General features: G+C 37.5%; 1 protein-coding gene across 1 annotated transcript in view; it reads left to right on the plus strand.

Annotated features, from left to right (window-relative positions):
* The window catches only part of LOC149796333 (uncharacterized), a 113,765-nt gene that overhangs the window by 58,305 nt on the left and 32,351 nt on the right, over positions 1–23,109 (plus strand). The window contains exons 4-5 of the mRNA XM_089961002.1: positions 6,001–6,111; positions 14,421–14,519. Coding sequence (XP_089817128.1) covers positions 6,001–6,111; positions 14,421–14,519 — 210 coding nt within the window. The remainder of the gene's footprint in view (positions 1–6,000; positions 6,112–14,420; positions 14,520–23,109) is intronic.

Below are 23,109 nucleotides of genomic sequence, written 5' to 3' on the forward strand. Positions count from 1 at the left end.
ATATTCAATTCATCCATGGTATACGATTCCGATACTTGATTCGAATGACTGGTAAGCAGAAACTTGTGATGATTCTACCTCTGTTTACAGATGGTTGAAGGAATGTTTCGCAGATCTCTTCTTAGTACCGACAGTTCGTAGGTGAGCTTAACTTTGCAGGACGAGGAGCACATGGTCTCAGTTTGAGCATTTGGGGTCTGTTACTTAAGTTACGGTCCAGCACAAAAAAGTAAACAACAGCTTGATGAATAGAAACACACATCGTATATAAAATGCTTAAAGGCCATGGCTGGATATTACTTGGGCGGAAATAGCAGCCAGGGATCGTGAGTACAGCACAAAACGGAATGATCCGAAGTTCATGAAGATGATATTTTTATGAAAGTCGTTTTTCGGCAGCCACTGCCATGTGCGATTATAGTAACCTTGACCTGTTTATAATATATTTGACAGGGTTCGGTGTCAGACCAAGCAACAGTATTAATCTGAAAAACTTTTGTATGAACTCAGTGTGAGTTTTGTTTCCCTTAAGGCTACTGTTTCTTTCAACATTATACTTGCGTTAGACACTTGCGGTAGTAGATTATCGCCTGTGGCTTACGGCGATTAAGGCGAGCGTCACATGTTTATTATACATGCAGTACCGTTTTCCAGACAAACGTATGTCATCTACTGCAATTGATAGCTCGTTTGATATTGTTTCAATATGTTAGTTTGTTGACATTTATATATGTATGAATCGTGTGTAATAATATACAGATATGATGTTTCGTGCAATAACAACGAGAATAGACTAAGTTATTGATGTTCGTGCAATATAATACAAACATTGATGTGATTATACATTATGGCGTTTATTTTGCCGTTATTTATACGTGTAATTGTGTCTGCTCGTTGCTGTTGTCCGCTGGTCTCCAAACTGTATTTTATACTCAACCACGACCATAGTGTGTCGCCCTTGTCAGTCTGTCCATACGTCAGTCGCTTCTTAGACGTATATGTCCGACCGTATATACTATGTCCGACAGCCAGTTCATGATTAAGCTTTGTGTTGAGGTCGGTTCGAGGCAATTGTGGTTGGGCAACCGAGTCTTATGAACAACTATATTATTTCCTTTTAATCCAGAAAGAACGGAAAAAAATGTGTATGGTCATAAGTCATTTTATATTGACTTTAGTGAAATAAGCTATTACATGTTTTATCAAGGCAAAGTTCATTTATATTAAACTTGATATGCAATTCTTGTGCATCCCCTGAGTGCGTCGGCACCACCCTCGTACAGTAAACATTTCCTCTATTTAGTGTCATCCTGGGGGTGGGGTGGGGTGGCGAACGAATGAAAAGAAAATAATATTTTCAGTAAGATAATATTCTATCTGTATCAGTTCTCACGCCGATGTACGCTGTATTCCAGCAACTACCCTCACCACCGGCCAATCCCTGATAAAGAGCAATAAATCATTGCTCATTCGGCATTGGAAGCGCTAAATGGATATATATGACGAGACCACACCTGTTCTAGAGGTACCAGTCATCTCAGATATCATCATCTGCATTCAGGGTACAAAATGTCAATGACACCGTAGTAGATGTTTCCATACAGTTGACAGTAGGGGGTGACGCCAGTACGCATGGTTCAGAACTCTATTCCATCCATGTAAAATGATGGATCATTACCCCTTTAAATAACGCGGTCGAAAAGAATACCATAGCTACCGTCTTGAAGCCCATATACCTAATTGTTAAAATTTGTTTCGTTTTTCCTTTTTATGAATCGTATTTCTTTCATTTCTGTCTCGTATCAGCTCTAACAAATTTTGTCAAATTTGCTTTTAAATTTATTTTTTATTTATTCCATCTCCCCTGAATCTAATATTCGAAAACTGGTGTGTACATTGCACAAAATGTTCTTTAAAAGATCCATATGTTGCATAGTTCACAAGTTTATTTTGTAGATTTCAAATTACCAAACATGAATCCATTTCAGACATTTACTAAATGGAACCTTGCTAAGAGAGATAACTTGCCCAACTAATGGGTTATAGCTGTAATGTACAACTGTAGGAAGAACTTATGAGATGATAATTCGTCGGTCGTCCGACTGTACATTAGCAAAAGTGTTTTGTATCTACTCGTCCAAACTACTTGCAGGATCGCCAATAAGCTATACAAACAATATCCCGTTGTCTAGTTGGACATTTATGAAAGTGGTGCCCAATTGAAAGTATTATATGGACGACACAGCGTAATATATATATATATATATATATATATATATATATATATATATATATATATATATATATATATATATATATATATACCACATACATTAAAAATAACAGCATTTAAAGTGTTGGTATAAAGCAAATTGATATACCAATACTATTGGTATATCAAATTGTGATCCGTCCATGATGCAGTAATACTAATATATACACATGGTTTTTCAACTGCAGGCCTATAGATCAATGATGAATTTATATTAATTCATTAATCCTAAATGACATATGAAAATAACGATAAAAAGTATTAACAGTCCCTGTTTTCTAAATGAAATTAAAATTGTAAATAATTTCATCGGAATCCTTTTTGTTCCATTCTCTCTCCCCTCTCGTGCATAAGGGACAAAAAAAAAAATTGGAGTGAGAGAGAAAAGCATATGGCGCTGGACAAAAACATTAAAACTGAACTTGTACCAAGTAACCTACAGTAATCTGGTTCGTCGTAGCGGTATGTTTACGCTTTCCTTGAGATCTATATAAAGTCATCATACTATCAATGATACAACGTTGCAATAGCCAGTCGACACTAACCCTACATGTTCAGTTCGACTGTTACGAGTTTACGAGGCACCCATACTGTAGCGTTTTTAATGCTTTGTTGTTGTTGATTCCTAAATGTTCAAAAACATCACTATTAATTAGCAAAGATAAAAATGTCCAAATGGTCGCCCCTGTCCCCCTCTCTCGCTCCCCCTCTCTCTTTCTCTCTCTGGATTATGGTAGGTAGATACGGGCGAAAATTCATGAAAATACGAGCGTTGGGGATTTTCGCTTGTCATGCGACGATATCTCTGGACAGACGAACGATGGTACAGTTTTGTCAAACCGTCCAGAGAGAGAGAGAGAGAGAGAGAGAGAGAGAGAGAGAGAGAGAGAGCGGTGGCGTCACTGGAGGGGGGAGGGAAGGGGCGGACCGCACCGGGTGACACCATCAGAGGGGGTGACACCAAAATGACTGTCTATAAAAATGTTTAGTTTTTATGCAAGAAGGAGGTCCATGGGGTGACGCCATAAGTTACCGCACTGGATGAAACTAACCCTAGTGACGTCACAGAGAGAGAGACACGGGGGGGGGGGATATGTGTGATGTTCAACGGACCGCAAGAAGGAGAAAAAGAACACTATAGTTCTGACCTATATTGTTGTCCATATAGACTCTTACATTCCGACAGTTGTTCCTTTTCCACACCATTTATATGTGTACTCTTTTATCCTTTGTCAATAATTAAAATTGTCTGATCAATCTTCTGGGCGGGGAAATATTATTATTATTGTTATTATTATTGTTATTATTATTACTTGGGGTGAGGATATGAATGAATTATTTCAGTTCATACTTCGCATAACAAATTTATCACGTTTAGTTCCAACTTTAAATATAAGAATAAGAGTGATAGGCGTTACATATTTCCCTAATTTTTGAATCATCTGTAAAGATTTCCAAACCGTGACTAAATTATGGATCTATTTGTTAGGTCCGTTAGAATACATATCATTTGATATGTTTAATCACAATTCTACATAGTAGTCAGCTTTAGCTTCTAAAATAGGTTTTGTGAGTTTTAGTTAAAATATGTAATTGTTAAAACTATGTATGTTCATAAATAATTTATCCAACATACAAATTAAATGACCCAGACATATTTTTGTTTCGTCTAGCATGTGTTCTTATAGAACCTTTTAACGTGACTGTCGCGAGCAACATATGACTCACTTGGAAGTGCATTTTATGTTTGCTAAATAAGGCTATTATATGTTTCAGTTCCAACTTGACAGGCTTGCCACTGACTCTTTTTATCATACAAATAAAATTATGCAAGTCACATGATTTGTCATTTGCCATGGAGGATTAGCATCTGACATAACTCGAAATAGTATAGACGTAAAAATTTTTAAAAAAGGAAGATAACTAAACATCCTTTGTAGCCGGTCATTTATACATATAATGTACAGTGCAAGCACAAATTTAAATAATTCTGACTCTGTTTCATTTTCCATCGTTGGCAAATCCATTGTGTGTTTGGTGATGTGAAAAAGGCCCGATGCGACTTTCAGCTTGTCGTAGGATGCCAATAATGGAGGCAAAATCCGCGCTGGCACACTGGTTAGTGTTCCGGACCCGTCACCAAAAGAGTGCGGTTTCTCATCCCACCTTGGAATCAGCCCAGGTCGACAATGATCATGACTGCTTATGCGAAGGCACTTAATAACCTTCTTGTGTTGATGTGCCGTTAAAGCTAAACCAATAAAGTCAATTATCTATGATACAATGGACCATGTCAGATTAGGGTGAACTGCTCGTGGGTATATAATCACACCCCATATTCCATGATTTGAACGATACTTCAAGTGTTTGACCGTTGTCATATTATTCGACCGTGAAGACGATGTTTTGTGTGCTAGAAATTACAATATAATTTACTATTAAAAAGGATTAAACAATACTGTCCCTCCCAAAAAACAACCCCCAAAAATAATTGTACCGTATTCACTGATTTAATTGTATAATGTCATTAGCTTAAAATTGTTATTCAGTTTTCACCGTAAAAAGCCATATGTCGCCGTATCTAAGTCTGCTTGTGTACAAATACCACATGCTCTAAATACAGAGCATTATAAAGGTCAGACTCTGTTCATCGATTTCATACATAGATCTACCCATATTTCCCAGTATCCGAGACTACCTGTGTTCATAGGTCTTCTGCTATAAAGTCCAACTATTCATTTAGGTCAGGTTCAAATCATTTTGTTTATACACACATCTCTTCATATTTACCTGTATCTGAGACACACCTATGTACAAAGGTCATCTGCTATAAAGACCAAGTATTCATTCACATTAGGCTCGATTCATCTCTTCCATGCTACCTGTTTCTGAAACTACCTGTGTACAAAGGTCAACTGTTCATAAAGGCCAGTTCAAGATGTCCCTCTAATCAAATAATGGGATTTTATACAGGGATTGACAGTATTAATGTGTTTTCACCGCTATAATATTTACTGGAAGTATAGCTGTCAAATATTGATATGTGTAAATCACAGATTTTACACGACAGATGACATATAAAATATAGATTTTACTTTTAGCAAGTTTTGTTTACCGTATAGATAGTTTTCCGCCATCTTATTTGGTCGAATTTTCATTGGCGTGGCTTCATTACATCAACACACTACAATCTAACCACCTTGGTTATCCCCGTTATTAGTCAATGATTTGATTTGCGGAAATAATAATTTATTACACGCTATAAGAAAGTGTCAGAAGAAGTGATGTGTCTCAGTTGTATTCTAACAAAAATATGGTATAGGTGCAAATCTGTATCAAAAGAACATATACTGGAGCCCGAAAAATAATTATTGCAGAGAGGCAGTGAGCCAACCAATTAGTTGCAATATGCAAATGCTGTAGCCGTTGTAATATGCAAATGCTGTAGTCATTGTAATATGCAAATGATGTAGTCGTTGTAATATGCAAATGTTGTAGTCGGAGTAATATGCAGATGACGTAATATGCATGCAAATGCTGTAGTCGTTGTAATATGCAAATGATGTAGTCGTTCTAATATGCAAATGTTGTAGTCGTTGTAATATGCAAATGATGTAGTCGTTGTAATATGCAAATGATGTAGTCGTTGTAATATGCAAATACTGTAGTCGTTTGAGAAAAGTAGTTTATTAGCATGGATGATCATTGCCATTAATTTGGTTTTGCAGAGATGAATTGCAATTACAGATTGATAAGCTGGAAGGAAAAGGGAAAAATGTCGAGGATATGCTGGAGAAAGAGAAAGCGCTAAAAGAGAAAACGGAAAAAGAAGTAAAGCGGTAAGTTTTTGGAAATATAACAAAGAAATACTAACATTAAAGCTTAAAACAATTTTTTTACAAAAAATCAAGAAAGCGTCTGTCACCTTTCTGCTGTACTAGAGGTAGCGTGGGGTATGCATGCGAGCCTGCAGAGGATGAAAGCATATAAAGTCCGATGCAATTAAAGAGACAGACAGACAACCTAACATTGGAAACGACTTATGTGATCTGGCTCAGCGCAAAAACTTAAAGTGTTTCATGTTCCACCCTTTTCTTTTTCTGTACCAATACCCTTGGACATGTTTCCTGTGATTCGTTTTTATTTCTACTGGTTATAGACCATGAGAGTTTATGGGATGGTCGTTTGTCTGTCGTTATCGTCCGTCCGTCCGTCGTCCATTAGAACATGTTTGTTATTGCTACTCCTTTAACACAAACTGGGATATTGCCATGAAACTTTAGACAATATTCATGTCATGGTCTAGTTGGTCTTATATGAATATTTTGCCTCACGTACATCGAATATGGCTATGACAGCAGCCATCTTGAAAATAATGTTTAAGCTACTCCTCCAGGTTGAATGGTCATATCAACATGGAATTTTCACAGAAAGTAAAATATGGCAGCCAGTCTTCAAAATCTCTCCACTCCTTCTGCACGGAAAGCGATATCAATATTTCGCAGGAATTCTCTTCATGTCTGGTTCATGGTACTAAATAAAATAGTTCCTCTCAAACGTCCAGTATGGCCGCCACAGTGGTCATTTAAAAAACACAACAAAAAAAAAACATCCCTTTGTCGACACTACTCAGCATTGTGTTTTCAGTTAAGGACCTTTATAATTTTAGCTGGTCCTAAATGAAAAAGTGAAGACCTAACGTCCTGTATGCACGCTTCGGCAGCCATCTTGAAGATTCTTGTTATTGCCACTCCAATAGAACGGAAGTCGTATTGACACAGATTTTTCACCGGAAGACTTCTTAGTATTAAATATCTGGCATTCTCCCAAATGGTATATGGGAATGATAATGTTACAAATGTCTTTATTTTTAACATTGGGTTTTACAATGCTACAAGTTGCTGACCTCTGCATTGTGTTACCTTATTGTATTGTTTTAAAATTGCTGACCTCAAATGCCACACATATTATCCAACACACCGTGTATTGTGCCCTGCTGCATGGTGTACATGTCTGAGATGTTTTATACAAAACATTGTATGACACACGGTACTAATGATATGGAAAAATGGGAACCAGCCTGGAAATGGGTGATCATAAAAAGAGTATATATGGGTTTGGCTGACCAGGATCGGTTAATAATGTAAGTTATGTTTTAGGAAAAAGAATCTTTTGAGAGCTTAACCTAGTTGTACGTGAAAAAATAATAATAGAAACATTGTTTTATTGATGGAATTTCAGTCCTTTAACAGTTGTGAGATTGGAACACTCATTACTAAAATTAGCACCTGACTCTTTGGTGCGGAATTGAAAGCACATGTTTCAAACACATGCGGGTCCAGAAAATGCTGCGGCTCATATCCTTTCCCTTACACAGAAGCAGACATCCAGGTTTCATCTATACTGCTAAATATAGGTTTGATCATGAGCAATCAACAAGTTTAAGTTATTGACTTTTTTATATCATATTATTTTCATAGGTTTACTATGGGAACTGAATTAGTACCGTGAGTCCATTACCAATATCCCATATAATGTTGGAAGTCTAAGTTCGTAAATAAAATTGCTGACGATATAAATAGCTCAATCAGGGGAACGAACTCATAATAACAAACATCAACCTGATTAATAGAACCGAAATTGTCACAACTGTAGCGGAGTCTAGCTAAAACATTAGATTACAATGGCCGCGAATAAAAGCAGTAACATAATACCGAGATTGTATCCGTCTTTTGCGGAGACTAAAAAAAATGTATAAAAACTTTATCGCAGACTAAATGTAATGCTGAAAATGTTAAACTGTAACGGAGTTTAGCGGGGTACTACATATATCCGGAAAACTAAAAATGTGGTTGAGACTAACATTGGTAATACAGGTATCTAATACGAAATTAGCAGGGATCTTTAAAAAAAAAGACATTTGCATAATAGTTCAATATTGTTTTCATAAATTTAGAGAGAACAAAAAATTAAATTTAACAAATTATAAATTCACATAAAGTGAGCAAATCATGTCCAGACAAATTTAAAAATTGCAATAAAAACTATTTTTAAACTGTAAAGACAATAAAGAAAATGTAACTTAGAAACAGTTTAAAAACTGCAAAAGATATATGTAAAAGAATTTTACAATTTCACGCCGTTTTGAGGGAATAACACCTAGCATTTACTAACCAAAGAAAGGTAACAGTAATCAACAACCCGTCATCTACTGTCATACACGCCACATTTACACCTCAACAACCACATTTGCTGTCTATTTGTTTTTGTCCGTAATTATCAAATCCATTTCAGAATATACACTTACGTTTTATATATTCTCGTAAATACTCATCGCAATGACATTTCAATACACATAACTATAGTCAATTTTCTTGTTCGTATTTCTTTACTAGTATGGATTTTTCTGCTGTTTCTTATGCTTGTCTCGCCTTTTTATTCAATTCGCAACTAGACTAGGGTCGTCTTATGTCTTTCAATAATTCTCACCTAGGCTAGGATCGTCTTATGTCTTTCTTTTCATTGGTCTCATCTTTCGTCGAACACTCTAAAGAGCAATCTCTTTTTCTTCTTGAAATTGGTGACATGTATTTTTATTTCTCTTTTGTTTCCTGCCTTAAACGTTGTGGACATTATATAGCACAGTCCTTCTTCCCGGCGGAAGAAGATATGTTTATAGATAGTCCCAACTCTTCCTGTTTTCGAATACAAATACGTCTCTGTAAATCTGTGACAAGACGTTTGTTTTTGTTCTGCCGTGTTTACGTATTAAAACCAATTGAATGTTTTCACTTAGGTCGAGAGGTGCTCTCTCTGTCTCTCTCTCTCTCTCTCGTATGTGTGTGTGTGTGTGTGTGTGTGTGATTAGGATTTGTAACGTAACTTTCACAGTTTTGCAGTCATATCGCTACGATGTCTGCAGTGTAACAGTTTGTAGTGATGTTTGGCACTGAGGCATCATGCCGCAGACATTTACCATGATGTCACACCCAGTCACATTATCCTGACAACAGGCCGACCAGCCCTAACACTAACCTCTTAATGCTGAGCGCCTAGCGAGGCAGCTGTTAGTACCATTTTAGTAAGTCTTTAGTATGACTCGGCCGGGGTTCGAACGCACTACCGCCCGCTTCCGAGGCTGACGCTCTAACCACTAGGCCACCGGAGAGGTCTTGTATATATATAAATATAAATATATATATATATATATATATATATATATATATATATATATATATATATATATATATATATATATATATATATATATATATATATGATGTTGTCTTCGTCATCTTCTTCCCAATGCCACGATGAGACCTAAGAACACTAACAGTAACAATGGTCTCGACAGTGCCAATCACCAGTCCTCTGTCAATCACAACAGCATCCATGTTCTGGAATACTGTTTGGAAAATATATATTTGTTACATAGCGCTTCCTCTGAGACCAGTTCACATCGACACAAACGATCTTTCATTTACGAATCGAATATACCATCGGCATCGAATCCTTTACAAGATAGTATTTCCCACCTCAACATCTCGTCAATACAGCTATTGTCTACGATCAGCACTGGGACAGATTCTCACACTTGTACTGGCGAACAACTATGCCATTCCTCATTGTCTTATATTCGATATGTTCGACACCAAAACAGCTCTTCGATTCTCTCCCCGTTTGTTTGCTATTCCGGACGGAAACACGAACATAGCACCGCAATCAAAAGACACCAAAACCACAGTCAGTTGCACAAGATTGTATGCAACCCTGTCGAATTAAACGAAAGACTAAATTTGTTGAGTACAGCATCATAGCAAACACAGCTGTTCCATTGCTGAGAGTCATTTCTTGCAAAGTGGATCATACCTTAGCTCATATTGATGAAGAGGAAAACATATCACGCTCACCAAGAATTTGTCCATCCTCACTGTCTTCCTGTCAATAAATCTTATGTTGACTGTCAGTATTATTCTAATAGTAGATCTTAGACAATGTATTCTGTGCTTGAAAGAAAAAGAATTTACAGTGAAACTATATTTCGAAACCTGTTCTGCTCTGTATCGAAACAGATCTACCTTGTGTACCTAGAAGTTAATGGACAACAAGGGCGTGATTTGGCAGATAAATTAAAATCAGCTTTTCGTACGGTAGCATCTGTCTAAACATCAACGATGACTAGAATATTGCATCCTTAAAAAAGCACAGTTTTGAAGTAAGGTAGACAAGACTTTATCGACTAAGACAGCTCTAGAGAAGCTTTCATGCAGGCAGGGAAAAGGTGTTGATTCAGGCAGCAAAGGACCTCCTACGACACTCCCCAAATAAATTCTCTGTCGAAGGCATTGACGCCTCTATGCCACAGTAAAGACAAGTCGGAAATAAAATAGAAAACCATTAAGGTTGCGTATCACTGACACGTTCAAAACAAGAATGATAAAAGAAGAATAAAAGAATGTTAAAGAATTGAGCAGTTTTATTTGATAACTCAGAACGATGCATCCGGAAGCTTGCGGTTGTTCCAAGCCAGAACTCGGCCTGTTTACCATGCCACCGACGACGATGATGGTGCAAGAATTCAGTTTGGTAGAATTGCATCCTGTTATACATGTGACTACTTTAGCTTCTGTAGAATTGAAAAATCGGGATTACATCGATCTGAATACTTGCTGGTCAACTAGTTCATGGACTCCATGATCAGCGAAGATAGTTTGTACATCGGTAGCAAATTTGTCAGTAGCAGCATTGACACTTGCCCTTACCAAATGTTCCTACAGAATCTCTGCAGTTACGGAAAAGATACCAAGCACACACACTGGATGCCTTAATGGTGCGAAAAACTGATACGTGGGACGAATGACGATTCTCATAATGTTTGATTTAACGACCGCTGAAAGAAGATCTGACAAGGGCGTTGTTTACAAACGATAGATGGTTTGCATTTGGACGTGTGGATTCAAGACAGGTATTTGTTAAATGTAGTCGATGTACATCTGAAATTGAATCAAAGTAGTACCGTGATCCATTTTATGGCTCATGCTAATAGGTACGAAACGAACAAGAAGTCAGACTCTGCCTGCGTCGCATGGACATCTTCCTTAAAGTGGGAAACGACATCATTTAACTTCCGAACAGAACGACAGCTACGTGTCCTCTACAATTAACTGAAGTTTAAACCTTCACCTTTGCCAATGGATTCAGATCCAAGATCAAGGTCATGTTTTTAATGGACAACTAACAAAATATGTGCTACTCGGCATTGTCAGCAATGCGGCCTTCAACGGAGCTTATGATCAAACTCCCTTCAAGTTCATACATTTCAGCATGTCAAAGACAGAAGTCACCTTAGGCGGCCAGACGTTGTGTTCCTGACCTTTTGAACTGAATGTTGCCCAGACAAACTACTTGAGATCTTTTTTCATGTTAGTTGACTCCACGAGACAGTTAAAAGCCAACAGCAGTCACTTTAATTTTATGTACAAAGATATAACTTGTGTAGCTTTGATTTCATTCCAGACCTAGGCAGCGACAAGGGACATTGCCACCCTTCAAAATCTAGCCAACTTCGTGTGTAACTTAAGGCTGCAGTAGCTGTTGCCAGTATATTTAATACCATCCAGAGTGCAGAATTTCACGATACACTGGGAATCAACAGCTTGAGAGAAGCAGTATTCGAATAATAAAACATATGAATATATTTTCTCTTCAGAAAAACAGTGGTCACACACCAAAAATGATGAAGACAAAAATACAGCTGTGATATCAACATGGCCAGAATATGTACTTTGCCTAAATTCACGTTTTGCTCTTCACTTGGCGGAATAAATTACATTACTTGCCATGGCATGGTTGACACGTCGAACATACTAGGCAGAAACAACTGGATACATGTTTGATGATGCGTTAAGAAAACCATTTGGAAGAACATCTAAATGGCGCACAAACTCACATTTTAGAAAATAATATTTGGCAGAAGTGTTACACAGACTTAAAAGACCACTCTTACCAATGTTGACCTTTCTTGGAAACAAAACGCATCAATGCTATCTTGCAACAGAGTACCAGTCGTACTGGGAATCAGTGCTTTGACCTACATGACAGATATTTTCAAGGTAAAAGTCAAGTTTGAACAGATGATTTCATTTCCTTCCGACTCGTATCCTGTACTTACCTTCTTAGAATCCTGTTCGAAATCAATTATCACTTCTTGAAAATGATATCATCGACTTTCAGAGAAGTTCTGTGTCTATTCCGTTCAATAATATGAGGTTACAAGGATCAGGTTCCGATGGAGCTTACAAGGATCAGATTCCGAAGGAGGTTACAAGGATCGGATTCCGATGTGTGTTGACGACTTTGTCAATATATGATTCATCAGCGCAATCTTGGCTTTCTTTTAGAAACGTTTGTAACTTGTTTTGATCGCGATCACTCCGGAAGCGATAATGCGATAGAAAGGTGGTTTTGTGAACGTGATGGCTATATATTTTCTTTAGTACAAAACGTAGTGGTCACTGATGGCGAAATGACACTCTTCTAAATCAGTGGAAGTCTAGTCTGATTCCACAGCGTTGTGAACCATGTAAATTGTTCCTGTTTAATGATCTGTTATTTGTAAATGATCAGGAATAGTCCAAATGTGGATACCACTACAGTAAATCGTGTGACTCTTGTTATCGCGTCACGTGCTGAATGGATGGTCGTATCAGCATCGGAGTGTTACTAAAATATCATGCCTAGTTGGTCCTAAATCTAATGGTGTGCCCAATTCTTGAGCATATCTGAGCGGCAACACTTTGAAGTTGCTATTTCTCCTAAATGATTACTCATGACATGATTGGATTTTCGCTGCAAAAAAATGTTTTGTGACGTGTAGCTGGTCGTAAATTAAAAATGATGCCAATCTGACTTTCAGTATGGCTGCCACGGCGGCCTTTTGGAAAATCTTACAGGAGCTTCACCTGGAAGACTTGCCATAGCGACTTCGTGTTTTCACCAGGAAATTTCTTATGATGTCTAGTTGATCTTAAATGGAAATGGTGCGGTTTTGATATCCGATATTGGCACCATTGCAGCCATTTTGAAAATGATGTTATTGTTGTTGTTTTAAAGAGAAAGGTATGTCAACATGGGGTTTTCACCAAACGACTGTCTCATTATTCCTAAATGAAAATGGCGTTGATCGAATATTCATAATGGAAATCATGGTGGCCATCATGAACGTGTTATCGCTACTCCTCCAGGATGGAATGGATGGAAAATCCATTTGACATGGGGCTGATCTGAGCAATTATTACTGACCATCCGTTTGTCCATTATGATGATAATCTTGAAAATATTGTTATTTCTCCTCCTCTCTAATGAATGGCTAGGTCAACATGGGGCTTTCACTAATATACTTCATATGATACCTAGTTTATCTTAAATACAAATGGTGGCAATCGTGCATGTTGCAGAAAAGACTCTCGCTAGTTCCCGTCAATGGATATTCGTAATAACATGAGACGTTTAGCAACAAAGACTTCTAATGATGCAGATTTGGTCCGAAATCAACATGATACCGATCTGACATCGAACATGTCCAATACAGTAGCTAATTTTACAATCTGTTATTGCCGAAGAATATCAGGTATGCATGAAGTTTCCACACAGCGTTAAAAGCATGAAATGTTCTTATCTTAAATTATTCGAAATCCTTTTAAAACACCAGTTTTGTAAGGGATTATTTTTTCTTTTTAACATCGAATCTACTTGCAACAAAGTCATGAAGGAAATTAATTTTGAGGAAAATTTATGACACTGTCAGTTTCGAATCGTGTTGTGGAGATACATTTGCTTTGCACCTTTACATTACATGGTTTGGTCCTCGAAATAGTTTTCTGAATGTTCTTGGGCTTGTCAGCCTCAAATATGGTATTGGGTGTACTCAACTTACTTGAATGTCAACTCATTTAATTTTGTTTTACACTTTGTTCAACCTAAAGTCGTTTTTTTTTTAAATAAAAAATCCCAAATTACGTATTACCACACTGAACCATCCTAGTGTAACAGTTGACATTATGTAAGGATAGCTGTCGTGAGATTGTTCTAAGTAAAACATTGAAAATTAAATTATTTTTTTTTCATAATTATGTTTTTTCTTTTTAAGTCTACAAAAGGCTTTAGAGGAAAAGGAGAATGACCTGAAGGAAGCTCAACAAGAATTGCAAAATAGAAATCCCGATGCTGCACCCAAGACTCCAGTCAGGTAATGTTTTATACACGGTTGCTTATCCCAACGTTTTTAAATCTGGTGATCATTTGAAATACGTGATGCAGTGGTAGAATTAAGATTGAGAATAGCTGCACCGGTTCGTCTCTCCTTTGATTCTTTCGGATACACTTTTTTCTCAAACGGAATAATTATGATGTAGAAAACCTACATGTAAGCTACGGCTGCAGCGTAAGTAGAGAATACAATCCGCAAAGACTGCAGCAGTTCATTTCGTATAATACACTAATTACAGGTAGACGTTGATCTGGATTAAATGCAACTCACCCTATCTCCGTCCAATTTGACACTGGATATTAGGTCATGTCAGTTTGTTCGTTTATTCGTTTGTAGCTTTGTTTGCCCTCTCCATATTTTGTTTCCGGTAAATAACGTATGCCCTACTTAGTCTAAGCATATGAAAGGTAGGTATATGCAGATGCATGTTAAGAAGAGTAACTGAGCGAAGTCATATCTGGATCAATTTGACCTAATTTTGACACGAATGATTTTTGCATTATTAGCTATTCGATTGTTTTCAATATTATAAATACACGTTTACATACACTCATACAAACTGTAATGTAGGTGCATCTTATGGAAGTACCTCAAATATAGAAAAAGTTGACCTGTTTCACCTACTCTGAATTTTATATTTTCTCAAGTTCGTTCTTTATACCATCAATATTATGAACTTGGCTTCACGTACCGTAGGAAGACTGGTATATGGATGGAAATTTACGAAATTACGTTAACTATACATAGACGTGGTTAGTGTTATCTTTATAATTTTAGTTGTTCTTTCGTTTTCCTCTTTATTTCGACCCTTTTCCACCTACACTCATGAAAATTGGAGCGTGGATTCTGTGTGTTTTTTTTTTTAAATTTAAATTTAGGCTATCTGTTCTTTATAACCGTTTCGGTGGCCTAGTGGTTAGAGCCTCAGCCTCGGATGCGGAAGGTCGCGGGTATGTACCCCGGCCCAGTCATACCAAAGGCTTATTAAAATGGTACAAACATTTGCCTCTCTTGGCGCTCAGCATTAAAAGGTTAGTGATGGGACTGGTCGGTCTGGTGTCAGGATAATGTGACTGGGTGGGATATCATGCTACATGTCTGCGGCATGATGCCTCAGTTCTAGACATCACTATAAACTGCCACACTGCAGACATAGCTGCGTTATGACTGAAAAAGGTTAAAGTTACGTTATAAAATCAACACACACATACACACACACATACACACGCACACACCATTCTTTACATCTTCAGTTTATTAGATCCTATTTCATCAACACTAAAGAAAACATTCAATGTTGATGCATATCGATGTGATTAATCTTTTAACATAAACTAGGTCATTGTGACTAATTTCATGCTTTAGTGACTTTTGTGTATCGAGCTATCTGTTCATTGGATTCTGTTTCAAAAACTCTAATAAAATTAGCAGGTGGATGCATCTCAAGTAGGTTACTGTGACCTAATTTTCATGTTTGAAAAACGGATATCACTGGACAACAAATTTTTACAAAAGTCATGTTACTGAAATAAAATTAGTCAATTCTTATCAATTTTTATGTGCTGAACACGAATATGACAGTCAAATTGCAAAATTGGCTCTAGTTTTTTTGTAATCTGCAAGAAATTAATGTTTACATAACGAAATGCATTCCAATAGTAAAAGGTCAACTGTAATAGCCTACCTATAAAAAATCAAGTCATTGACTACATCTTAGATTTCTTCGCCTGTCTCTTGTACAGCTGTTCGGGAGCATCTCTGAGGAGTGTCCAGCAGTAGTCAGCCAGCATTGTAGTGGACCATTTTCCCTGGTATCTTTGTTCCATTGTTGCGATATCTTGATGAAAACGTTCGCCGTGTTCATCACTAACAATACCACAGTTGCTAGGAAAGAAATCCAAATGGGAATCAAGGAAGTGAATCTTTAGAGACATATTGCAGCCAAGTTTCTTATACTTCATCAACATGTCTTCTACTAGTTCCTTATAGTTTTCTGCCCTAACATTTCCGAGGAAGTTTGTAGAAACTAGGCGAAAAGCATTCCATGCTTGTTTCGCGTCACCTTCCAGCAAGTTGTTGAACCGGTCATCTTTGAAAAGCTCTCGAATCTGAGGACCCACAAAAACTCCCTCTTTAATCTTTGCTTCGCTGAGTCGAGGGAATTTTTCATGCAGGTATCGGAATGCTGGCAAAGTCCGGTCAATGGCTTTCACGAAGTTCTTCATCAAACCTAGTTTGATGTGAAGGGGTGGTAGCAAGATTTTCTGAGCCTCAACCAGAGCTGGGTGTTGGATATTCTTCTCTCCAATGGCTACATTCTGCCTGTGAGTCCATTCCTTCCTCATGTAGTGCATTTCCCTTGCTCGGCTATCCCACTCGCATAAGAAACACATGTATTTTGTATATCCTTGCTGCAGTCCCATTAAAAGGGCAACTACCTTCAAATCACCACAGAGGTGCCAGCTGTACTTGTTATACTCAATGGAATTCAGTAGCTGCCTTAAGTTATCGTATGTCTCTTTCATGTGGACAGCATACGCTACTGGAATAGATGGAAGAATGTTTCCATTGTGCAAAAGCACAGCCTTGAGACTCAGTTTCGAAGAGTCCACAAATAGTCTCCATTCTTGTGGGTCATGAGTGATTTTTAAAGCATTCATGAGGCCCTCAATATCGGAACAGAATATCAGATTACTTTCCTTTCTGAAGAAAGGCTCCAGTTGCTGGTGGCGCTTTCGATATGCAGTAATTGTGACATCTTCTTCTAGAAGATTCCATTGTTGGAGTCTTGATCCTAGCAATTCTGCCTTGTTCTTTGATAAGTCCAAATCACGAATCAGGTCATTTAGTTCTTCCTGTGTTATTCTGTGTGGGGTTGATGATGCACCACAGTGAAAATCTGGATCACTGCATGCTGATGGACCAGGAGAAGAACAGGTCGACTCACCTTTGTCTTCGTCAGATGAATCAAGAGAATATTCTGCTGGAGGTTCTGGAATAGGAAGTCCCTCACCATGTGGAACTGGTCTCAATGCAGACGGAATGTTTGGGTAGACTATTCTCGACTTCTTTCGCTTCGTTATTCCGCCGGAAAGAGGAGGAACCAAGCAGAAGTAACAGTCATTTAGGTGGTTGCTTGGCTCTCTCCACACCATTGGGACTGCAAACGGCATTGATGACCTTTTGCAATTCAACCACTGTGAAAGCTGTGTTGTACATGTAGCACAGCATATATGCGGAGCCCAAGGCTTGTCTTGGTCACCAACCTTGCATCCGAAGTAAAGATGATATGCCTTCTTCACTTGAGAATTGATACTTTTCTTCTGGTTGGCAAATGTCACTTACCCACAAATATAGCAAAAATTGTCCGCGGTATTAACACACTTTCGAGGCATTACTGTTCTTTATTGTACGTAAATGGATAAAATAATAAGTTTTATGTAACAGTAGCTTGAACTGTCTCGCACAACGTCTAAAATATTTTAAATGCTGAACCTATCTGATTGGGCTTTATATAGTACACTGCTTACGTCAGCTTCAGCAGCCGCCTGGCATTAGTATAATAGGCCTACACATGTATAGTACACTGCTGACGTCAACTTACTTCAGCAGCCGCATGGCATTAGTATTGCATTGCATCAGAAAATGATGCAATCATCTGTGGATGATGTGAGCATGATGGTATTATGCAATGTTACATCATTATTCCGGATGTTGCTGCAGTCCTACTGGATAAATTTACACAGTGAAACATAGAAAATGAGGTATATGAATATCTTCAAAACGAGAGCCAATACAAATTTTTCACGGTTATATTCGTGTTCGGCACACCAAAATACTACAGATTAGGGCCTTTTCAAGTCAGTAATGATTTCACTGTTGACCAGTGTATTTTCTTCCGTTGTAGTCCTAGAATGTCAGCTACTAAAGATTAGCTTCTATTTGTGATTGGACTCGTGTTTACAAGTGAGCGCCTTGTTTAATAATTGTATTTCAATGTTTGTAATATGGAGGAGTGAGGCATTAAAAAGTTATTAGTGAATCAACTGTACCATTATTTCTTTATTGAGGTCATAAATGCTTTTGATGTGTCCCAACTGTACTGGAGGACAGATAAAGAGTTCTACGCAGAGGGTTAAAAACAAGTCTTGTACGATTGTTCATCTTAAAACTTGTGCCGATAGCAAACTGCTTGTTATCTTGATTATCGTCACATCATATACAATACGACGCAAATTTATTAGGTAGACTCCGCCTGGACTTCAGGTGGGTTCAGGTGTATTATGTACATGACTTTTTAGGACGGACTTAGGTTGGACTCCGAATACAGCTAAAGCGTTAGACTAAATCCGTCTTAAATGGAACATACTTAGATTATGTATTTTGTTTTATATCAAGAATGAATATTAGATGCGAGAGTTACGTTTGTTTCATTTCGTACTGCAAGACGGACTTTCACAGCAGTGTGTAATTTTGAACTCTTATCGTAATAGAACTACAAGAATACATGGAGCTTTGGACTTTGTAAAATGTATGCATGTTAGGGGAATAATTCTGACATTAATCTTTTTTTCTAGGGATAAAATTTATATAAGAGTATTCAGGTCATGACTTGTGCAAATCGTACCATATAGTGAAAGTCTTTAGCTGTAAGCGTGTAGCCTGAAAATGAGAGCGGGATTAGAGGTAAAGGTCATTAGCTGTCAATGTACAGTCTGAAAATGAGAGCGGGATGAAAGGTAAAGGTCAATATACAGTCTGAAAATGAGAGCGGGATTAAAGGTAAAGGTCATTAGCTGTCAATGTACAGTCTGAAAATGAGAGCGGGATTAAAGGTAAAGGTCATTAGCTGTCAATGTACAGTCTGAGAAAGAGCTGGAGTAAAGATTGAAAGTGTTGGAGAGAGAGGGGGTTCGTATTTCGGTTATACAGGAAGATACAGGGACACGGAAGACAAATGATTTTATACCCACTCAGAATAAATCCACTCTAGCACTTGAATAGTTTAGGAAGGAAGAGAGTCGGACTTGGGCAGATTTCACATACATACATGTAAATGTTACATTGTAGATTGATAACTGTGTAGCACATACACAACAAAGATAACACGTGACCTTGCATTGCAGATCACATTATGCATTCAAGTATATACGAATGATAAATGCAAAACGTTTTTTTTCTTCTGCTTAATTATACTTTACCTCGACATAAGCCAAGCTACAAGTATATAGACTGATGTAAGAATACGTGATAAAATCAATTAACAGACTAAATGGTAACAAAAAGCCAGACTTGTTGTAGGTACAGTTGGAGAGTCATGCAGTTTTCAAACACTCAGCTAAATACAATTCACATTGTGTTCAAGTAATTTGTAAGTGATTCACACCAAACTTAATTGTATCGAACAACTTTGTTTGGAGCCGAAGGTGGACAGGTGGTCTAAGACACTCGCCTTTACAAAACATTGACATGTCATCCCTGTCCGCATTGATTTCGAGTTTCGGCTGAACTAACTGGATATGTGAGAAAGGTTGCCATTATGTTTATGTGTGTCTGTATATATCTCCAGTGGTTTTCACGGATTCTTCCACCACCAAAGATAATGACCGCCATGTAGAGCTATCATATGCTGAAAAAATAGCGTTAAAATCACAAACCACATCAACTTGCTTCTAAGTAATTTGTAAAGGGATCACTTCGAAATTAATTGTATCCATGCAGCTTCCGTCTTAATAATTTATAAAGGGATTGTACTAAAATTACTGTCATCTGTACGACTTCCGCCTAATTATTTTGCCAATTAATCGTAAAAAAATTACAACTTCCGTTTAAGCAATTGATAAAGGAATCAAACAACAACTCCGCCATCTGCACAACTTCCTTTTAAGTAATATGTAAAGGGTTGATACGAAAACCTTCTAAACGGTTTGTAAAGGGATCAATCAGTAATTTATTTCATCAATACAAATTCCATCTTAGTAATTTACAAAGGGATGATGCAAAAATTGCATCTTCTGGGTACATTGTAATGGGATGACACATAAACTGTGAAGATATAGCGTTAATGTGCACTTGTTACTATAACTGCTAGACCACTTCGATGACCTAGTGGTTAGAGAGTCCGTCTCGGATGCGGTCGGTCGCGGGTTCTAACCCCGACGGAGTCGTAACAAAAGACTTATAAAAATGGTACTAACAGCTGACTCGCTAGGCGCTCAGCATTAAACGGTTAGGATTGGTTGGCCTGGTGTCAGGATAATGTGACAGGTTGGTGTATCATGCTACAAGTCTGCGGCATGATGCCCAAGTGCTAAACATCATTATAAACTGTCACAATGCAGACATCGTTGCGCTATGACTGAAAAAAGGTTAAAGCTACATTCAAAATCCAAATCGCGCGCACACACACACACACACACACACACACACACACACATTAACTGCTAGAACGTCTTAACTTTCAACACACAAAAAAAATCACCTTACAACGTGAACTTCAGGAATTTTCATTAAATTTTGACGGGATCTTATTTGAAAATTAATTCAATGAGTAGTTGAAAAGCTATGAATACTTGGTTATAATCCTTTTGTTCTTTGAACCTGTCATTGAATTAATATCAATCGATAGCTAAAAACTGCAAGTGACATAACATATATAAATGACAGTGACGTAAAACTGCCTGAAAAACATGAGAGTAATTCTGCCACTGTGTATACAGCATACTGTAGAATCCAAACACTCCTAGTGTAATTCTGTCACTGTATATACAGCATACTGTAAAATCCAAACACTCCTGTGTAATTCTGTCACTGTATATACAGCATACTGTAAAATCCAAACACTCCCAGGGTAATTCTGCCATTGTGTATACAGCATACTGTAGAATCCAAACACTCCTAGTGTAATTCTGTCACTGTATATACAGCATACTGTAAAATCCAAACACTCCTAGAGTAATTCTGCCACTGTGTATACAGCATACTGCAGAATCCAAACACTCCTAATGTAATTCTGCCACTGTGTATACAGCATACTGTAGAATCCAAACACATCTAGTGTAATTCTGCCACTGTGTATACAGCATAGTGTAAAATCCAAACACTCATAGTGTAATTCTGCCATTGTGTATACATCATACTGTAGAATCCAAACACTCCTAGTGTAATTCTGCCACTGTGTATACAGCATACTGTACAATCCAAACACTCATGGTGTAATTCTGCCGCTATGTATACAACATATTGTAAAATCCAAACACTCCTAATGTAATTCTGCCACTGTGTATACAGCATAGTGTAAAATCCAAACACTCATAGTGTAATTCTGCCACTGTGTATACATAATACTGTAAAATCCAAACACTCCTAGAGTAATTCTGCCACTATGTATACAGCATACTGTACAATCCAAACACTCCTAGTGTAATTCTGCCACAGTGTATACAGCATGCTGTACAATCCAAACACTCCTAGAGTAATTCTGCCACTGTGTATACAGCATACTGCAGAATCCAAACACTCCTAATGTAATTCTGCCACTGTGTATACAGCATACTGTAGAATCCAAACACATCTAGTGTAATTCTGCCACTGTGTATACAGCATAGTGTAAAATCCAAACACTCCTAGTGTAATTCTGCCATTGTGTATACATCATACTGTAGAATCCAAACACTCCTAGTGTAATTCTGCCACTGTGTATACAGCATACTGTACAATCCAAACACTCATGGTGTAATTCTGCCGCTATGTATACAACATACTGTAAAATCCAAACACTCCTAATGTAATTCTGCTACTGTGTATACAGCATAGTGTAAAATCCAAACACTCATAGTGTAATTCTGCCACTGTGTATACATAATACTGTAAAATCCAAACACTCCTAGAGTAATTCTGCCACTATGTATACAGCATACTGTACAATCCAAACACTCCTAGTGTAATTCTGCCACAGTGTATACAGCATACTGCAGAATCCAAACACTCCTAATGTAATTCTGCCACTGTGTATACAGCATACTGTAGAATCCAAACACATCTAGTGTAATTCTGCCACTGTGTATACAGCATAGTGTAAAATCCAAACACTCATAGTGTAATTCTGCCACTGTGTATACAGCATACTGTAGAATCCAAACACTCATAGTGTAATTCTGCCACTGTGTATACATCATACTGTAGAATCCAAACACTCCTAGTGTAATTCTGCCACTGTGTATACAGCATACTGTACAATCCAAACACTCATGGTGTAATTCTGCCGCTATGTATACAACATACTGTAAAATCCAAACACTCCTAATGTAATTCTGCCACTGTGTATACAGCATAGTGTAAAATCCAAACACTCATAGTGTAATTCTGCCACTGTGTATACATAATACTGTAAAATCCAAACACTCCTAGAGTAATTCTGCCACTATGTATACAGCATACTGTACAATCCAAACACTCCTAGTGTAATTCTGCCACAGTGTATACAGCATGCTGTACAATCCAAACACTCCTAGTGTAATTCTGCCACTGTGTATACAGCATACTGTAGAATCCAAACACTCCTAATGTA

This window comes from Sinohyriopsis cumingii, chromosome 6, assembly GCF_028554795.1.
Source record: "Sinohyriopsis cumingii isolate HCF-2022 chromosome 6, ASM2855479v2, whole genome shotgun sequence".
Classification (NCBI taxonomy): domain Eukaryota; kingdom Metazoa; phylum Mollusca; class Bivalvia; order Unionida; family Unionidae; genus Sinohyriopsis; species Sinohyriopsis cumingii.